At 38.6% G+C, this 20418-nt stretch overlaps 1 protein-coding gene across 13 annotated transcripts in view; it reads right to left on the bottom strand.

The window, feature by feature from the left end:
* Window positions 1-20418, bottom strand: part of HTR4 (5-hydroxytryptamine receptor 4) — a 171215-nt gene that overhangs the window by 140064 nt on the left and 10733 nt on the right. For all 13 annotated transcript variants that reach the window (XR_011525116.1, XM_070569253.1, XM_070569245.1 and 10 more), the window contains exon 2: window positions 6608-6680. Coding sequence is in view for 12 of the 13 variants with exons in the window: in XM_070569253.1 (XP_070425354.1) it covers window positions 6608-6633 (26 nt within the window). In the remaining variant the exon portion in view is untranslated. The remainder of the gene's footprint in view (window positions 1-6607; window positions 6681-20418) is intronic.

The following is a 20418-nucleotide window of genomic DNA, read 5'->3' as shown; positions in this document are numbered from 1 at the left end:
ACGTACTTTGGATGCTGGAGAGTGTGACATGCACGTAGAGGATTGATAGCTTAGCTCCACAACCAGCAAATTTCATACATTGCAAGAGACCACTGCTTTGGAAATGGAAGTGTGTCATCATCCCTCTGGTAATTGTCCAGGTCTCCAGCTTGAGGCACCCTGAGACCCCATGAGGCACAGGGGTTTCCACCAAAGTGAGCTCCAGTTCTTATTCACTGTGCTCCCGCCCTAACCAAAAGACTAACTGAATAATCACCATTTTATCAGTCAAGCAACAAAGTTGAGTATTATTCTCATTTACATTTCTAAAGCAACATAAAAATAACCCCTTTTAAACGGTACCCACTCACTTTCTCCTTATATGCTAATGCGTGTCACAATTTCAAAGCCTGAAGAGAGATTTCCTGCAAAACATTTCGTTGCCTTAACGTTGCACATGCTCACAGTTCTGAATGCCAGGTTACAAACACGAATTAACTCTGGTTCCAAATCAATTACATACTGATAAGTCTTCAGGAAAGACAACTTGGATACGTTGATTCCAAACTCTACGGGTTATTTCAAGGCTTTAGAATATTTAACATTAAAAATTTCATTTCATCCTCAGACTTTAGTAAAAAAAAATATTGTCACCGATATTAATAATCAAATCTAAAATCAACCTCCTTATTTAAAAAATTCCCCTTTTTCCCTTTGCTAAAATCGGATCATTTCAACTAATTCTTGTAGTCACATTGCTTTCCATTTGATTTAGTTTCTTGATTTGAAGTAATGAGCTGCAACTTAGGACCATGACATATTAAAGCAACTGGGTAATTAATTCAGAGCTGGCTACTCACCTTTGTTACGGTTTTTAATAAATGTTGTCACATGTGCAGAGCAGGTGACTGCATTTACATCAAGAGTATGTATTTACGGGCTGGCCGGGTGGCACAGTGGTTAAGTGTGCACGTTCCGGTTCCGTGGCCCAGGGCTCATCAGTTCTGATCCCAGGTGTGGACATGGCACAGCTTGGCACACCATGCTCTGGTAGGCGTACCACATATAAAGTAGAGGAAGATGGGCATGGATGTTAGCTCAGGGCCAGTCTTCCTCAGAAAAAAGAGGAGGATTGGCAGCAGTTAGCTCAGGGCTAATCTTCCTCAAAAAAAAAAAAGAGGATGTATTTATATTTAAAGTATTCAACTTTAGGTATTTATTCAGGTTTTCTGTGTTTTATAAAACTTGCCATCTTGATCTTCTGTTCAAAACTGGTTAGTGGCTCCCCAGCACAAGGCATCGTGCCCTACCAAAAGAAGAAGAAAGAAAGATTCTCCTCCTGGAAAAATGGTTCCCTCTTGGATTCCTTTCCCCCTTTCTTTCTTCTTTCTGTCCTTCCTTCCTTAAAGTGGCTTAGAAAAAAAATAATACAAGATCTTATTAAGAAACCAAAGGAAACAAGATGAAGGAGCAAAAAGAGTTAGAAAAATAAAATAATGGCACGCTGGAACCATAGTAAGTGCCTGGAGATCATCTATACTTGCTAGTGGTAATTAGAAACTGGGCTCTGACTTTCCCAGAAACCCTGAGCAAATGGAGGAAAATGCTACAATTTATATGATTCATCCTTCCTATAAGATGCTTTTTTGGTTGCTAATGAGAAACATTAACGAGAAAGCACAACAGTTATCCTGTAGAAGAGAAACAGGATCTTAAGCCAGGGTGTTCTTAGGAAAGTGAGGAAACACAGCGGCAAAGAAGCGCACAAAGCCCACGGGGCAAGGAGGAGAGCCAAGGGTAGGAGGAAGCCACTGCTAAAAAGAATCAAGATGTAAAATAAACTTTTTCTCCACTTTTGAGTGGGTTCTGGGGTCATTATCCTGGGAAATCTTCAAGGAGCAAGTTTGTCTATATTTGGACTTTCCTCCACTTACCTACTCATTTCCTGCCCAAACCCTGTACTTTCTGGAACTAGAAATTGATGGAAAAAATCCTTAGAAAGCAGAAACTTTTTAACTGTAATATACAGTAGGAAGAAAAGGATGGAGACCTGGATTGCCTTTAGGGATCACACTTGAGCTGAGGAAAACCACATGTCAGTGGGAAGAATCTGGTAGCTAAAACAAACAAAACAAAAAGTGCCTGGGCTATCTCTGGAGTCAGGGCTAAGTGTTCCAAGGCGGCCTTACGCAGCACCCTGGGCTTAGGGCTAGTGTTAGGGTAAGGCACCACCAGGCTCCCTGCCCAAACGCAGACCCATGAGGTTCTACAAAGAGCTTTTGCTACAAAATCACCAGAGCCACTGCTTCCATTTTCCTTTCTTCAACGCTTCAAAAAGAATGAAGCTGTCTCCTCCAGAGCCCCCACAAGAAGCAAACAGACCAAAAAATGACATCAGGTGGGTGTCAGATTGTCTGGAAAAAGCTGCCTGCTGACTGCTAAATCGGTGAGGCACTATTTACCAAAGGAGAGGACTCGTCAGGAACTTGCCCCTCCAACCGGGGTCTGGTTCACTGCAGGCTTTTCAACATGAGTCAATCCACACTCCATCAACCGCTCTCTGCCATGGACGCCCTTTTGGGAAAAATGCTTGTAATGCTTCTCATATTTCTAAAATCAAGACCTAGTATTTCATTTTTTTGTTAGTCCTATTTTATATTCACAGAAAATATAGCTCATTGTATATCTCACTATTAGGGTTCTTTTGTCACTGTATTAAATTCTATTTGTGTGATTGTCTTCTAGCTAGACCATGAGATCCTTAAGAACAGGCACTTATGTTACTCTTCCTGGCACATAGTTTAGGTGTCTAATTAATGTATATCAAATAAACGAAGGAACCTTCACATTTTATTTACACATGGAGCAACATTATTTAAACATCGGATAAATCCGGGGCTGGCCTGGTGGCACTGCAGTAAAGTTCGCACATGCCGCTTCTCGGCAGCCCAGGGTTCGCCAGTTCGGATCCCGGGTGTGAACATGGCACAGCTTGGCACACCATGCTCTGGTAGGCATCCCACGTATAAAGTAGAGGAAGATGGGCAGGGATGTTAGCTCAGGGCCAGTCTTCCTCAGCAAAAAGAGGAGGATTGGCAGTAGTTAGCTCAGGGCTAATCTTCCTCAAAAAATAAAATTAAATAAATAAATAAATATCAGATAAATCCAATTGCTACAAAACAAATGGAGTTGGACATTGGTCACATTTTGGCTACCTAGCCTCCATTCACCCTTCCTAAAAAGCACCAACTTCTCTGGAGGGCTTAACTTTCCTCCACTACATGTCATCTTCCTGAGCAGTACCGGCCTCCCATTCTGAAAGCTGGACAGCAAGTGGTCACATGACTTAGCTTGGCCAATCAGATGATATCTCCCAGGACTCTGACTCAGTAGCACATAGAAAGAGGAAATGACTGGACGCTATCCATGATGCAGAAATGTACTCACGACTTCTTCTTGTGGTTGGCCATTGTTCCACTTTCTAGCTCTGCTCGAACCCTCAAAGTTCTCATTTATTTGCAAGCCTGGTCCTCAAGCATTTTCACCTTAATTCTTTGAGCCTGTACATTGTAGCTTTCCCCAAATTATCTTTGAATATGCTATCAAATTAGTTTCTGATGCTTGTAGCCAACAACACTGATTGATATATAATAGCAAGGACCATGCTGAATTAGCAAACTCAAATAAAACCAAACAAACAAAAAATGAAGTGGCCAGTATGGCTTGGCAAAATACTTAATTGTTAGATATTTTACACCTCAAATGATACCTAGGATCTCTCTGTCCCTTGATATGCAGGAAAAATTAGCTGGAGCCTCTCAAGTCTACAGCCCATAGAAGTCTAAAACTTCCTCTTAGATTTCTGAAGTTTCCCCGGGCATTTATACTCTTCTGCTATCCTTTGCCTTTTGGGTGTCCATTTTCACACACGCATTCTCTCTTCCAAATCACATTTACCCAGGCAGGAAGGTCAGGCATCTCACCAACACACACTCACACACACACATATTCACCTAAAATACAGCAGTATAGTACAAGTATAGTATAGTAGGAGGGAGTGTGGTTATATGACCTTGAGCAGGTTACTTAGCCTCTTCCTGCCTTAGTTACCACACATTGTAAAACAGGGATAACAATGACATGGGCCTCATGGAATTGCTTTAAAAGTTAAATGGAATAATACACGTTAAGTTTATAGCTCACACATAGTAAACATTTAACACTCAATTCCTAGCCAAGTTAAAAAACTTTGCTGAAGAACTGGGCACTGGGAGAGGTCAACACACACATCCTACACATTTGAAACAAGCTAACACATACAGATATGCAACCTAACTCCTCCCAAAATCCCTGACAGCCACCAATGCCACTGGATGCTTCGCCCTTTTCCAAGCAGAGCCCATACTCTCCGTCTTCTCTGAATCTTCTCTCTTCTCCAACCTTCTCCCTCCTCTGTTCACTCATGTTCCTGTCCTCAGAGGAAGTAAAAAATTCCTCTCCTGTTCCAGGGACCTAGGCCCTTCTGCTCTCACTGGACATAGGCCCTTCACCAAGTGATGATATCTCCCTACCAGAAAAAGAATTTCCGGTTCCCGCTCTCAAAATGATAAAATTTACTCAACTTTGTTATACCCAGAACATCAGTTTCTAGACCCAGTTGTTTGCATATCACCCTGTGATTTTTTTCACATTCAATCATTAATGAATATTTTTAAATTACGTAATACTTTTTCCTTTAAATAAACTTACTCTTAAATTTTAAATAAATGTCTTTTAACATGAAATTTTATTTCACCACTATAAGTGGTAAAATAGTATTACTCACCACAATAAGTTTACCTTAAAATAAATATTTATTTTAAAATAAAAAAGATGTTCATATAACACCCAAATTATTATGCATTACTAATGATCCATGCATCACAATCTAGTAATTGTGAGCCTAAAGTACGTCCTTTATTATGAACACCCAGAGGCTGGACTGGGAAGTGAATGAGTGGAAAGTCTGTGGCATTTGCATGTTACTAACATTGTGGGGAGAGAGGGAGAGTGGGTGAGAATGAGCATATGTTGATGGGATCAGGTTAGAAATCTGACGGAGAGGATGGTCCAGAGACAAGATTCTGGGACTGATATCATCTTGTATCCTGCATGGCTGTTCCATAGCACCCAGGAGAACAGCTAACGTTCATTTTAATTGAATTGTATTCCGTCGTTAGAATCCAGTGCTGCTATAAATAAATGTTGAAAAGCTAGAAAAGTGAGGGATCATAATAGCTGAATTATCCAAAAAGAAGTGCATTTTAACCAAGTGACGAAGTTTGATACAGTATCTGAAACTCAAAACAATTTCATAACCTATCACCATTTTGCTCACTTGGCCGTTCAATTAACAAAAATAAAATTGATATTCTCTAGATTCCATTATACTTTCTCTGTACAAATAATGTCACAAACTTTTAGAGGAAAATTAAACAAACAGCACTGACCTCAAAGTCTGTGTTAAAGTCTTAAGACTCTGCCCCATGTCAATGTGTTAGGTAAATAAAGTCCACAATGCTTCCATTGAGAGTGTATAAAATTATTGCTAAAAATACAGAGCCTCTTGCATCTCTAGGTGTTCTAGAACACAAAACTATTTGAAATATATGTAGTAATAGCAATGACTGGCTGATCACCAGTTCTTCAATAAATACCCACCATGTGCCAGGTATTATGCATGAGACACTTTCCACGCTTAAGGAATTTCCAGGTTTGAGGTGATAGCACACCTGTGCAACTCAAGTCACTTTTACACTAGAGCTTCCACCAAGATATCTGACAGCTCCTCTTTGTCGCAGCTTTCTGCCACCTCAGACACAGAGGCACAGTGCCCCTGATCTATACCCAAAGCTTTTCCACAAGGCTCAAGTGAAAGGGAAACTGCTCCTGCGATTGCACGAGGAAGCTATTTGTTTTCAGAATGTCTTCCAGCTATTGCTACCTACAGCTAATCCTCAGCCTCAAGGGCCAATTCATAACATTTAAACCTTATTGAATACAAATTTCTTCACACTATTTGGTTGTACCAAATAAAATGCAGCGAGCCTTTAAAGAAAAAACTTCCCTAGGAGTCATCCTACTATTTGATCTCCAAGGGTTGCAGGAAAACAAAACAAAAACCTTTTAGTTTATATAACTACACTATGCAACTATCATGGCACATAATCCAATGACCTCGTTGACAAAAGAAATGAGCAAACTAGAACCTGTTATAAAAAGCTATCTGAATACGTATCTAAAGTTTAGATGTACAGATGGATATTCTTAAACTATTTTTAACCCATTTAAATACATCTTCTTTCTTCCTATCGTAGAGATGAAGATCTGTTTTAACGTAACAGCATCTCCCATAATGCAGACCTTTAATATAGGCATCTGGAAACATTTACAGCCATAGCATATTTAACACTTAAGTAGAAATGAAAAAAGCACTAATAACTGAATAGTACCACATTCATGATTATATATGAAACGAAGAAAATTCATATCTATTAGCTTTGTAACTCAACTAAAACAGATTTTTCAGAAGCCTCATAATTCAAATGACCATAATTTATAGCACAATATAGACAGAAATGTAACATACCTCACATTAGCATCAAGTTCGTCCATTACAGGAAATAGGCATGGGTGAAGTGGATTTCAGTGCCCACAGGGTCCTATAATAAGGGAATAAAAAAGAGGTAATGTAGGAAAATAAAAGTCTAAGTTAAAGGAAAAAAATGCCTAATAATCATTGTTTTCTATTTATCAGAATTTTTGTTTTGTAGAGTACCAGAAAAGTATTTCATAAACAATACTACAGCAAAAGGCTATTGGCATAGTGAGGTATGGCATAGCTGAATATTGCAAAAAGTTTCTTTACATTTTACTAATCTCCTGGAGATTAAAACCAACAAGTACTTCTTCTCACCTCGTCTTAGTCAGTTTACTTGTTATTCTTCTTCTCCTCCCGGAAACATGGCTTATTTACATGGTCTGCATTAGGACTTTGCCTAAAATAGTCAGCCATCTTGTTTCCAAAAGGATTTTTGGGTTTTTTTTTTTAAATCCTTTTTGAGAGGGGGTAATCATATATTCCTTTGAGAATCCAGTAAACTCTTGAGAACTCTCTGCCTAGAAAAAAAATACACATGCATGCACATACACACACACTTTCTGAGGAGCCCACCACTCCTTGAGGCCCATCCATGAACCCCAGGCTAAGAGCTCCCAATGGAAAGGGAGTTAAGTTTCAAACTACCAAAGCCCCTAGCATAGACTCTCAGAAGACCTCCCCCGGTTTAATGGGTGGGCACTCACTGATCTCCTCCAAACCGGCCCTCTCAGTTGACTGTGCAGTTTCATTTTTCAGACGAATGCCTATGTTTTTCATCGCGTTTGTTCTACAATATGGTGAATCAGAGAACGTGGGGCCAGAGCCTGGTCTGTTTCTTCCAGGGTTACCCTATGCAAGTCCCTTTTTCCTTCCAAAATTCATCACCCACTTCTCAATAAACAGAAGAGACTGGAAGAGATGATCTCTGGGTTCACTTTCAGCTCTGATATTCTTTAATTCCATCTGCTGGCTTTCTAATCAAATCTTACCAAGAAGAAACCGTAAATCTGTTTAGCTACATAACAGAACCGTGAAACTCAGCCTGAGCTCTTGGATGCTTTGGTTGGGGTGGACCAAACACATATGCTGGCAGCCCACCAGAGCTGGAAAGGATGGGATCTCTCTGTGCTTTTCAATATTTGTTCTTTAGAGCCTCTAAGATTAACATGGGCTCCCATGGGCATTTCTGGGTGTTGGGCAGGTGTGGGGAAAATGCAGCCTACAGCACTCTGAACCTCCTATTAAGCTCAAGCAAAGTAGCTCTGTCCATTTCTATTTGTTTTATGTTTTGAATTCGGAATGACGTTTCGGTTAACAATGGACCGCATATACAACAGTGATCCCATAAGACTAGTACCATGCAGCCTAGGTGTGTAGTGGGCTATATCATCCAGGTTTGTGTAGGTACACTCTATGATGTTCACACAACGAAACTGCCTAACACCACATTTCTCAGAACATATCTCTGCCATTAAGTGACACATGACTGTATTTGAAATACTTAAGTACAAAGCCCTAACTATTGAAGCTACAGGGCTCCATCCTCTTTCCTCCTTTATCTGAAATCATTCCTCAAGTGATCACATCCATTCCCATGGCTCAAAATACAGCCTCTTCACTGAACATTCCCAAAGCTACAGCTCTAGCCTAGGCCTTTCCCAGACTCATATCAGCTACCTGACATCTCAACTTGGGTGATTAAAAAGCATTTCAAACTGAACTCTTGATTTCCCACTCTCAACACAAAAACCTGCTGCTCCCCTAGTGTTCTGCATCTCAGTAAATGGCTTCACCATTTACCCAGTTACTCAGACCAAACATCTTCTTTTTCTCACACTCTACAACTAAACTATCAGCAAGCTCACGCTCTACTTTGAAAATGATTCTTCAACCTGACTCTTTCTCATTACCTCCAAAACCAGCACCCAGGTCCAGGCTACCATCTCCTTTCCCAGGAATACCACCACACCCTCCTAACTGGTCTCTTGCTGGCTCCACTATCATCTCTTCTCCCCACAGTACCCAGAACGGTATCTTTAAAATGAAAGTTAGATCATTTCTTGCTTGCATAAAATTCAGTGGCTTCCTGTCACACTTGGAATAAAATCCAGACTCCTTATCATAGCCAACCAGACTCTCCATCACATGGTCCCAGCTCCTCTCCAGTCTCAATGTTAGCCATGCCCTACCCCTCCTCATTGCCTTTGAGCTCAATGGTTTTGCTACCTCCCTTGACCATAGAGTGGGCTTTCTTAGCGCGTTTTCACTTGTTTCCTTTCCCTGGAACGCTACCATGTAGATCACTCCCTCATTTCCTTAGGGATACTGCTCCAATGTTACTTCCTCATAGAAGTCTTCCCTGACCACCTAAATAAAACTTCAGACTTCATTTTCTAAAAGTGTCTATCCCCTTTATCCACTCTATTTTTTCTTCCGAGTACATACATTACATATACTCAATTGTTTCTTTATTAGTGATCTGTCTCCCTCACTGGAATGTAAGTTTCAAGAGAGTATAGCAATATTTTGATCACTATTATATCCTCAGTGCCTAGAAAAATGTCTGGTATATTATATTGTCTTCATAGATATTTGTTGAGTCAACTAAGTAGCTAGTTAGTTTTGCAAATGAGGAAACTGAGGTTTGAGAGTTTGTGACTCTCTCACTGGGAGGAAATATATGCACTATCCTAGAGTACAATATTGTAATTTTTGAAAGTGGAAAAAAACCTTTCATCTTATTTGGTTACCCTTTACTAAGCATTAACAAGTACCAAACACTGCCATTTCCCTCCTCTTTCAAACTCTGAGTCTTTACCTCTTTTGTTAGATGAAGAAAATAAGGGTCAAAGAAGTTATTTGTCTTGCCAAAGTTGCACAGCTAGCACTTGATCAAACTGGGAATAGAATCCAGGGCTGTGAATTCCAAAACTCAAGCTTTCTCTTGCATAGTTCTTGTCATCATATCACGCTTCTTCCCACTAGAGCAAGGGGATCTCCTGAAGAAAGTAGATATAATGCTATATTTTCTGCTGGTAATCGATTCCCTCTTTCTCTGAAAACAGTGCCTTGATTTTCCTTCGTGGAACAACCCCTCCCATGCCTCAATCCCTAGCCTCAGTCATAAGCACATGACCAGGACTGGTGATGGGGTTCAGGGCACATTGATTACTTTGATTTAAAGTTTCTTAAATACTTAAGAAACAGCCAGTGCAAAAAGGACTCTCTGACTCTCCTTTGTCCCCCTGAGAGCAGGAAATAAATCTCCCAAGTGAAAGGTACTCTCCTTGCACTAGGAGGTAGAGAGACATCCTTATCATCAGAGAGAGGAAATTCAGAGTCAAGAAGGATGTGCAAACAAACTCTGTTTATTTCTTCACTAGTTACTATCCAAGCCTAAGTTTTTTTTCATCTTCTCAGTTCCTCACAAATTTATTGTTTCTTTGTCTAAAAGGTATAAAAGCTGTCTGCTTTGGTCATTTCTTTGACTCTCATATTCTTATAGAATCCCCATAAATGTGAAATTAAAATTGACTTTCTCCTGTTAATCGGTCTCCTGTCAGTTTAACTCTTAGACCAGCCAGAAGAGCCTAGAAGGGTAGAGGAAAACTTTTTCCTCCCCAACGGTTGGCATAGCCAGCAGGATTCACTTCACTGGCTGGACACTGCTCACTCCAAGGCTGCTGCAGCTGAAAGATCCTGGGATCTCTGATAAAAAGCCAGCAGAAGGTAAGAACACTTACTATATCACTCTCCTGGATCTCTGCTTTCAGGGTCCTATGGAAGCAAGAATAGTAAGAGTCCTTCTTTCCTTTTCTAAATTTAGATTAGCAGGAGAAAATATTTGTGGAACTCATTCCTTAGACACAGCAACTCTGGTAAAGATTTGGTAATCAGTATTGTCAGTTTTTATTGATCCTTTTCCTCCCAGAGATGGTCACTGTTTTTCTTTGTCTCTGTCTATTGTGTCTTTTGTCATAAGGAGAAAACACAGGGCAGAATGCAGGCATAGGCCCTATAAGCCTGCTGTTCGAGCTGGCCTCATAGACTGGTGGGCTCATGGTTCTCACCAGATCAGCATCTATTTAAACAAACTTTGTTGTGGGTCCCCTATGTAAAAACTGGATGAGGTTTTCCCTTTCATGTCGTTCTATGTCTTGAGAGCTTGACTTTGTGACCAGTGAGAATATTCTCTCTGGTCTCCCCTATCTGAGAGATGCACTTACCAGGCCAGAATGCACCTTGGTGGCGAGTTGAATAGACTGGGGTTCTGAGACATGAAGCCACAAACAGCTCTCTTTGTCCAGCCATGCCAGCTCTCAGGGGAGTTTGTCATGAGGGATCTCAGACCATAACGGGCCTTTGTTGTCCCTATCTTGATTGCTTTGTTAATGCTAGAAATATTCCATTTCAGTAGAGCCGGCCCAGTATCACAGGTTAGAGGGGCTGGACTGGAGGCATCTCACATTCCCATGAGAGACAAGAGACACTGTTTTCACTACACCATCCTTACTGCCTGTGCAACAAAGGCCTTTACTTTCTTAGACTATCGTTGGGAATAAGCTTTCTGGATCTTATACAAGCGTTGCATATTTTACACTTTCTTGTGGGATGCCTCTTCCATCCTTGTGTTTACTGGTTTGAGCACCTATTGAGATTAATATAAGATCCTACTCGTCAATGGTCAGATGATGATCCTTTAATTGGCTATATTTGAAACAAAAAGAAAGTTTTAGAGAGCTCTCATCCTACACAATTGTTTTATTGGTACCTATAAGAAGACCAAATTAAAAAGTGGATACAAAGAAATATAATGGCTAGCCTTCAGGACTCCTTTTAACAAGATGAAAGAACGGAAATTAGAACAAAAATTAAAACTCCACATACAGCGTAAATTCCTCCTTCTTAAAATCCGAAGAATATCCTAGTACACCTGCTTATTTTATGTCTAAGAATTGCAGTCCCAGAAGCTGTAGATATCTTTAAAAAAAATATTGAAAGCAACTGTCCTTATCTCAAAAATCTTTCAAAACTAAAAAGAAAAATGCAGCTCAAGAGGCAATCCAAAATGCATCTATTCCTTTTTGCTAATCCTAAAACCTCCCCTATTTACCTCAAAAGGCTTGTAAATTATTGGCCTTAGGAAACCAAAGTCCTTCTTGGAGGAACTTTCATTCTTTTTCTGTCCTTTAAAGTTATAAATCTTATCACGTCTTTGAAATGTAAACACACCCCAAATTGCCCAAAACTGAAGGGGGAAGAAAAGGAAAAGAAGCCTTTTTAAAAATACAAACTGCTCCACAGCTTCCATAAGATTATTCGTCAAGAGCAAATACAAATCCTGAAAGTCTTCTCTATAACTAGTAGAAAGCTTTAGCCAACTGAGCGGGGAAAACTTCACTTATTGCAACAGTTATTTATAAACAAGTGAGATTTATATTGTTATTCCTGATAAACAGCTGAAATTTTAAAATGAAACCTACAAGATCTCTGTTTGTGTGTACGTTTATGTATGTATGTTATAGATATGGTATTTTCCTACCTCTGGATGGTATCGCCAAAATTAATTTGTAAAAAAGTTTTATGTAGTTGGCTTAAAAATAAGCATTTATGAATTAAGTATTTCTAAATCTCAGAAATATAATAGAAACTAACCTAAATATTTTTCAAGTTCACGCGATTTAGGATAATTTTTGGTAAATAAAATCCTGTTTAAGTTTGTTGTTTAATTAATACAGACATGTCTTTAGAGTTATCACATTAAATATAATACTTTTATTCTACCTAGGTTTGCTAAAAGTCACATAAGCTCATGTTATCTCTGTTACAAAATCTGTCAGCTAAATGAATAAATAATAACTTGAGTTGATGGCAAACTGCTTTAATGTCTCATGAAATTTTCATGAGCAATCTAAGTATGATTGTTGAGAACAAATGAATTAAACAGATGTAAATGAGATAAAGAGTTTTTAGATGAACTTTTTAGCAATGATTGTTTTATGATATGTCTACTTAAATAGTTTCCCAAATCCTTTTGGTAACTTCCACCCTAAGAATTTTGCTAAGTTAAATTAAATGAACAGAATTCATCATTTAATGGGAAATGTGATCATTTCCAAATAAGATAAAATACTAAACCATTAATTGCTAACCAAGTCTAAGTTTACCTAGTTGTGTCTTCTTATTACAGAATAACTAAAGATGTTTGGGTCTGTTAGTAAATATGTCTTGTGCCACATTAAAAATTGTGCTATGAGGAAATGTATGCTTCTAGAAATTATGAAATATATTCATAAATTTACCAATTTACAGAACCTGGGTATAAAAGTTCACAAATGCTTACTTCTTAGTTTTCACTAGAAATTAAGATTTCTAAGGATTAAGAATTCTAATTAATATATGCAATTAAAGCTACTAGAAATAGTAAGGGAAACAAATCTGCATACAAGGAAAGTAGAATATATTTTTGGTTAGAAAAGGCATAAGTATGGAAATACATTTTTGTTGAGGGAAATTAAAATGATTTTGCCACAAAGTAAAGCTAGTTATGTCAAAAGGGAAAAAACAAGGGGCAAACTAAAATTGACAAAGTTGCATAAGGTTTATGGAAAAGGAATCTTTAGAAAGGTTTTTTTTTTCTTTTTCTTGGCATGATCAGGGCTGGCTAAGATTGGAGTGAATCTAATCAAGTAGTATCAAAAAGTAAACTGATGCAAAATTTAAATTTTGGTTTCTCTTTGTTAAAAGAACAAAGTTTTCTTGGACTATTGGTCTGCTCTTGATGCTAAGAGATTGTCAAGTGTTTTTTTAACATTTAAAATATTTTTCCTAGAAAAAAAATTCTGTGTTATCAAAATAATGTCCTGTGCTTCATGTTGTCTTAATGAAGTCTTTGATTACTTAAGAAATTGAATTTTTTCAATATTAAAAAATATAAGTTTTGATCAAACTATGTAAATGTATATTTGCTAGTGAATCTTTATCACTTTGGTTAAATAGATAATTAAGTGTATTTCATAATGATCTGTGATCCTATTTATTAGTCAAGTTGTCCAAATTTTTTGATATTTTTGACAAACTTCCCAAAATCAAATTCTAAATGAAGTCATTTGACCACTAGCTAACTTTGGAATTTTTCAAGAGCCCCTGAAATATCTCAAAAGATCTGCTCTCTCTCTATAAAAGAAAAAAGTCACACTAATTAGGCTTATTTGAAAGATTAAATTACATAGTCAAATAAGAATTAATACTAAGGCTTCTTTATGTTTTGTCTTCATCTTCAAGGAGATTCATGGAAAAGACTTTTGACAACTACAGGTGTTTGATAACTTTAAGATAATAAAACTAAACTGCGTAAGAATTTTCAGAACTAATGGAAAAACTGGATTCAAGCAGAACAAGAATTGATTACATGGGAATGAATAAAACTGAGCTGGATAATTATAATTTTATGACTTTTTTTTTGAAATATTGCTGGATCTTTTTTTGTTTGTTTCTTTTCCAGATATAAGAAAACCTTTCCTCTTAAGCTAACTATGACTCAGAAAAATTTGATAAAATATGCCTTTGTAAACAAAGATGAAACATTTATCTTTTTCTCCCTACCTAATCCCTCCAGAATTTGGAAACTTAGTGAGTATTCTTATTTTCATGGCAATATAGTTGTTTGCATAAGTTAGATAAGAATCTGCTCTCCTTGTAACAGGACACGATTTGAAACGTTGGTTGTATTGCCAAGGTTTGGCTGGAACGTCATATCTGAAAATGTGCGTAGGCTCAGATGTGACCAGACAGCTTTAAGGAAGTAAGGTTGACTTTATGGAACTTACAGTAAAGTCCCTTATAAAAATTGGCCTGGTACTTGCTTACAGAGTTCCTAGCAGCCTTACCAGATGAATAAGGAAAGTAACTTCCTAGCAGGCTCAGGAATCTCAAAATATTTTGGGGACCTCAAGAAGAGAGGAATTCACCCAAATCTATAAGTATTGCAGGCAAAGTCTGATGGCAAGTATTTGGCATGGCTTCCTAGCTTGAGAGGCTGTTAAAAGTTCAATCTGAAAATTCCTTATGAAAAGTTCCAGCAAAGCAGATTTAAAAGAGACTATATGATCAATCACTATTCTTCCTGCACTTATGTAAATAATCAACCCAAGTTTATTAAAACTAGACTTAATTTACAAACAAATTAGTCTTACTATGGTTACCTTTGGTAGAAGTTGAGGTGATTGTAGAGAGAAAAATATTATGTTTCAGTACATACACACTTATGGACATTAGATTCTATTTCTCTTAGTTGTCTTTGAGTTTTGCTTTCTACCTGTAAACTGGACTAGATCCTGAATTCTTCTAATTGTATCCAATGTCTGGCTACAACTTTCCAAAGTAATGTTTCCAATTTTTCTCCCACACTTCTGACTTAGAATCATTGAGAACTAAAACTGCCCTTCTTCCTGAAGCCTTGCAAACTGAATCTGAATGACTTCATATAAAATTCAGAGAATCACGCACCAATCCAAGTTTATCCAATCTTCATACCTTTTACTATGTAGGCCACTCAGGAAATTTGCCTGACCACCTGATGACATCACCAGAAACACTCAAATTGGAAAAGATGTTTCAACCCAGACATCTAGAAATCTTTCCTACTGGCTACCCTCAGAACTCAGAAACTGATTCATAATTTGCTCCAATCATTCACCATTGTTTTTCTTTTGTTTCCATAGAAATTCTTCATAAATACATGATTGCTTGCACCATAAGCCTAACTTTGGGAGCCTACCTAAATCACCAACTCCTGAAACAAGACATATCTCTTTAACTGAACTGACTTATTTTCAAGACTAAAAGATTAACTCAATGAAATAATTGGAGCAATCTACCAGCTCAGCTTTTAATACACAAAACTTCCAGGGAAGCTTCAGAGGAGGGAACTGATGAGGTTCAGGGAAGGTCACCCCAAAATATGCCACTTTGGTATACTGATTATTTTGAATTAAAGCTACTTAAGAAACTGCCAGTTGTAAGAAGGACATTCTAACTCTCCTTTGTCCCCCTGAAAGCAGGAAATAAATTCCCATGTGAAAGGTACTCTGCCCACACCAGGAGGTGGAGGGACACCCTTATTGCCAGAGAGAGGGAATTCATGGTCGAGAAGGCTGTGTAAACATACTCTGCTTAGTTTATTCACTAATTAGTACCCAAGCCTAAGTTTTTTCTTTTGTAAGTTCTTCACAAATGTATTGTTTCTTTGTCTGAAAGGTATGAAAGCTATCTGCTTTGGTCACTTGTTTGGGCCTCATATTTTTATGGAGCCCCCATACGTATGAAATTAAATTTGATTTTCTCCTGTTAATCTGTCTTACGTCAATTTAATTCTTAGACCACTCAGAAGAACCTAGAAGAGCAGAAGAAAAAATTTTCCTCCCCACTACTGACCAACCAGAACAGTCCATTCTCTGGCCATGATTCGTTAGCTCACCAGCTAGACTAGTGAAAGCTAGCTCTGGGATTTTTTGTAAGAAAAAGTCTCTCTTTCCCCTGGTGTTGCTAAACTGACAGACTTTCAGTCTGAAGCTATCAGTGGCCAGGCCATCATCACCACTCTGTGAGGAGAGCCTGTCTGAGAAATAAGCTAACCCAAGGGAAAGCAGACAGAGTGCCAGTGTCTTGATGACATAATTTGAGGTGTAAAATCCAGCAGTATCTTAGTTTTACACTTGAACTTCCCAATTATATGAGCTAACAAATACCTTTTTTTTTCCTCCATAAGCCAGTTTGAGTTGGGTTCCAGCTATTATTTGCAACCAAAAGAATCCTGAGTAATAGACAAGAAAATCAATATCATGTTTGTATATAAACTAGAAGGAAGAAAAACTGGAGCTAAGAAAACCAGTTAAAAGATAGCTAAAGTTCACCTCACTGAAACTGCATTTGAAAATGTTATAACATTGGGAAAACCTTATATATTCATAGGCAATATATATACTTATATTTTGCTCATTGAAACCCAATGAGCCAATTTAACATGACTGCCATTTAACAAGCCAGTGAGACGGCATGTGTTCTGTAAGAGAAAGGAACAGTAACAGAAGAGAAGTTGATGATTAGTAGCTATCCTGATTTGATTAGTCAATCACAGTCCACTATTTTCTGTCATGCTCACCAGGGACAACTAATCAGAGCCATGACTATAGGGACATCTCTTCTTGGGAAGATTGTATAGAGTGAGAGTGGTGTGCAAGGAGCCAGTGTTTTATCTTGCATACTTATATTTCTGTCTCCTTAACAAACATTATCTAGTTAATTAAAAACAATCAACTGAGAGCATCTCCTATGCTCAGGTACAAGCTATGTCACTTCTAAAAATTCTGCCAATTTGAAATTAAGTTAGACCTTCTGTGCCTGTGTATGTGTGTGTGTGTGTCGTGTGTGTGTTTTAATGACACTCATGCTGTATCCTTGTCTAAGGGACAAGGAGAGCTACCTTCCATGTTGGTTTCCTTCAGAAAGACAGTCCCAGATCATTATAACCAGAAAAAGAACATGGCAAGTCCTAGGAAAGTGGGAGGAGGGAATCAGACAAGCCCTTCTACCAGGTGACGTACAAGGGAAGGTCTCAGTATTCTCTTAGGGCCAGGACAAGCTCAAGCTACTGGAATTATTCAAAACATTTTGTCACAAAAGTAAAACTACAGTAACCTACAACTCTATCAGATTCCTTGGAGCTTCTTTTCCTCGTTGTATACATTGACACTGATCTTTCCTCGAAAAAGGAGGAGAAGGAGAAGGAAGAGATCCTCTGATTTATGCCACCCAATGCTGATTCCAACCCTTAGTTTTCTGGCTTACAAATTTCAAATAACTAAAGGGCAAACCCAAAAGGTAAGCATACCCTATCTTTATCCTTGTTCTTTTATTCAGAATACTCTGAGAGATTGCGGTGGAACAGTTGTTAATGGTTAACAGAAGGTGTGTAGTTGCATCTCTATTAAGAGAAGTGCAAGCACAGGGCTCACCTGTAAACACTCCCCAACTATTGGAGTGAAATATCGATGTAGTTTGGTACAGGGCCAACATCTGCCAACCTGGAGCTGCGTCCTAACCTCAGCTTGCTTTGCTGCACTTGGGCGTTCTTTTCTTGGGTTTTGGCTCAATGGCCGGATGTCAACACATAAGTATGCCTGGATTGACCACGTTTCTTTATAGAGCATGCCTACTTGGGTTAAATTTCTACAGTAAAGGGCATATTCCAATACTTTTGTTTTGGACAAGTGTCAGGAATAATTATTTATTTTAATAACCATATTGAGGGTGAGAGTTTGACATAATGGAAGGAGTACTGGACCAGGAGTCACTAGGCCTGGGTTTTCAGCCTGACCCTGCTACTAACTCACTGTTCCCATTCTCAAGCAAGTCTGTTCACCAATCTGGGTCTCAATTTCCCCAACTGTAGAATGGACTGGGCCAGAGGGTGTTGGGCGGGGTGAGAAAAGGGAGAAATTTCAAGTAATTAGAGCTTCTCAGAAGTTCAAAGAAATTTTGAACAGGTGAGTTGCTTGTCACTGGAGGCATTTAGGGAGCACGTGACTGTTTAAGGATGTTTAAATGAGAACTGTGATTTTAGTGACCGATAGGGTTTCTTCCAATGCTAAAATTGTAGGACTGTGATGGCCCATGTTAGTTCTGCCTCTCCTATCCCCAGCCAAAGACCAAGTTTTCCAATCATTTTCCAGTTTTACAAAAGGATGCACCCTCAATTCATATAAACGGTCTCAAACAGGCTCCATGTACTTAGCATGATCACAGACATTTCTGAGCAGGTAGGACAAAAAGAAGAGTAATGTAATATGTAATCAAACACGGCCAGATACCTGGTAAGAGTTAGCTGTCAAATGTCAGTTGTTGGCCTCATCACCTCGCTGCCCTAACTCTCTGCCAGCCATATGTCCCAAAACATGCAGCCTCACCAGGATCAAAGACACAAGCACCCCCCAAATAGTCTTCTACAGCCCATGGCAGATCAGGTGGATCAGGATGTCCTAGTCTCCTTTACTGTGAAAAAAGTTCTTGCATCATCTGAAAACTTGCAACTGTGCAAATTCTCACTAAATCACAGAAGAAAATTCTTCTCCTCAGATATTTACTCGGACTTTGTTTCCTGGAAAATATTTGGAATTTGTAGGATGCTGTCTCAGCAAATTTTTTTACCTCAAGCAGTTAATACATACTCTTTAAAAGAACTTCTCTTTTAAATTAGTCCTGAAAAAGATCATATTAATTGTTTATTTAGGCATCTAAATGGCAATGTACAAGTAAAAATGTGTATAAGCCATTATAAAAAAAAAAAAAAAAACAAGAGCCTGTGATCCAGAAGCTGGACCTTCATTTGCAAGTGTCTCTTTCTAGGGCTCGTAATCAAAATGCCATTTGGGCTAAGTTGTCTAGAAAGATTTAGTCCTAAATAAAAAGCTTCTAGGTGTTTTATTTCCATGACTGAAAATCCATACAGATGCCAATTCAGTTACGCTTAAGGGACCACCATGCTGACACGTACAGCTAGGATGCAAAATGGCTTTTCACTTTTTTCCAACTAACTAAGAAAATATCCTTCCTGGGTAAATAAACATTTTTCAGCCAGGAACTTTAGCCTCTTTGTCAAAAACTGATTTTAAAAAGAGCCCTTAACCTACGAAAGAATGTTGAAGAGGCATACTCAATCCACCTTTTGGGGAAAAGAATGGATTATAGGAAAAGTAAAGGAGAACCATGAACTTCCCTTTCATGTAGCACTGAACAGTGTATATCTGATGAGGATTTTAGGCTGGTTACTTCTAAAAACTGCAGATGAGAAGGAGGCTCTGAGGAGTGGAATTTGCTTGCCCTTTGATGAGAGACGTTTGCATTTGTGAAGGAAGTCTCCATCTGGGGGGTGTGTTCCTCTCTGCACCAGGAGGAAGGTGGTATGGCCTTATCTCTGGAAACTCTTAATGGAGAAGTCAAGGACTTAAGTTGTTTACTGTCTGGCAACCTCATGTAACTGCCCCCCACCCCCAGCATCCTCCTTTGTCTTTAGCTGAAGATAATATTTAAGGTGGTATATTTAATATTTAGATTCTTATCTAAAAGTTATAGGACCACCCAATAACCAGACCCTACCAGCACTGATACCATTTTAACAACTCTTTTTACATATTCTTTCCTTTGTCTTGTAAAGAGAGAACTCACATACCTATGCCTTAAATTCAGCCCTACTCTCAACCCATGTTTGCAGCAGCAGTGGCAGCAGCAGCAGCTCCTCCTGCCCGTAGGTCCTATCCTCACGCAGCAGCTCTGACTGCCCATAGATCCTGTCCCCATGCTATTCTCTAAATAAAAGAGCACTACTGCCAGACCTTGAGAGTCCAAGAAATCTTTCTTTCAACTCCTCGGCTCACCGACCCCGCATCATATCTAGAGCATTCCTAGAAATCAGATTTTTTTAAAGGAAGAGATTTCCGCCCCACCAAAGAATGTGACGAGGAGAGTGAGGTTACAAGAAATCAGATCCAATTAAATACAGATCTGGATATTTCATGATGGAAAAAAGAAGATTCAGGAGGCATTTATTTATATATTTACTTTTCCGATCACTTGAGTAATGTCTCACTCCCAATACGGCCACAGATTCTATGAGGAAAGAGATATAGAACACGATCAGTTAATTACTTGCTGAATGACCAGTCTGACAGGATATGAAAGTTCTACTTGATAATTAGAGAAGGAATTAGCCTTGTCTTTGTGTCTCCAAAGGAGAGATGTGT

The sequence above is a fragment of the Equus przewalskii genome, chromosome 13 (genome assembly GCF_037783145.1).
Source record: "Equus przewalskii isolate Varuska chromosome 13, EquPr2, whole genome shotgun sequence".
Lineage (NCBI taxonomy): Eukaryota > Metazoa > Chordata > Mammalia > Perissodactyla > Equidae > Equus > Equus przewalskii.
Note: the sequence above shows the minus strand (reverse complement) of the source record. Positions and strands in the feature narration are given on the sequence as shown.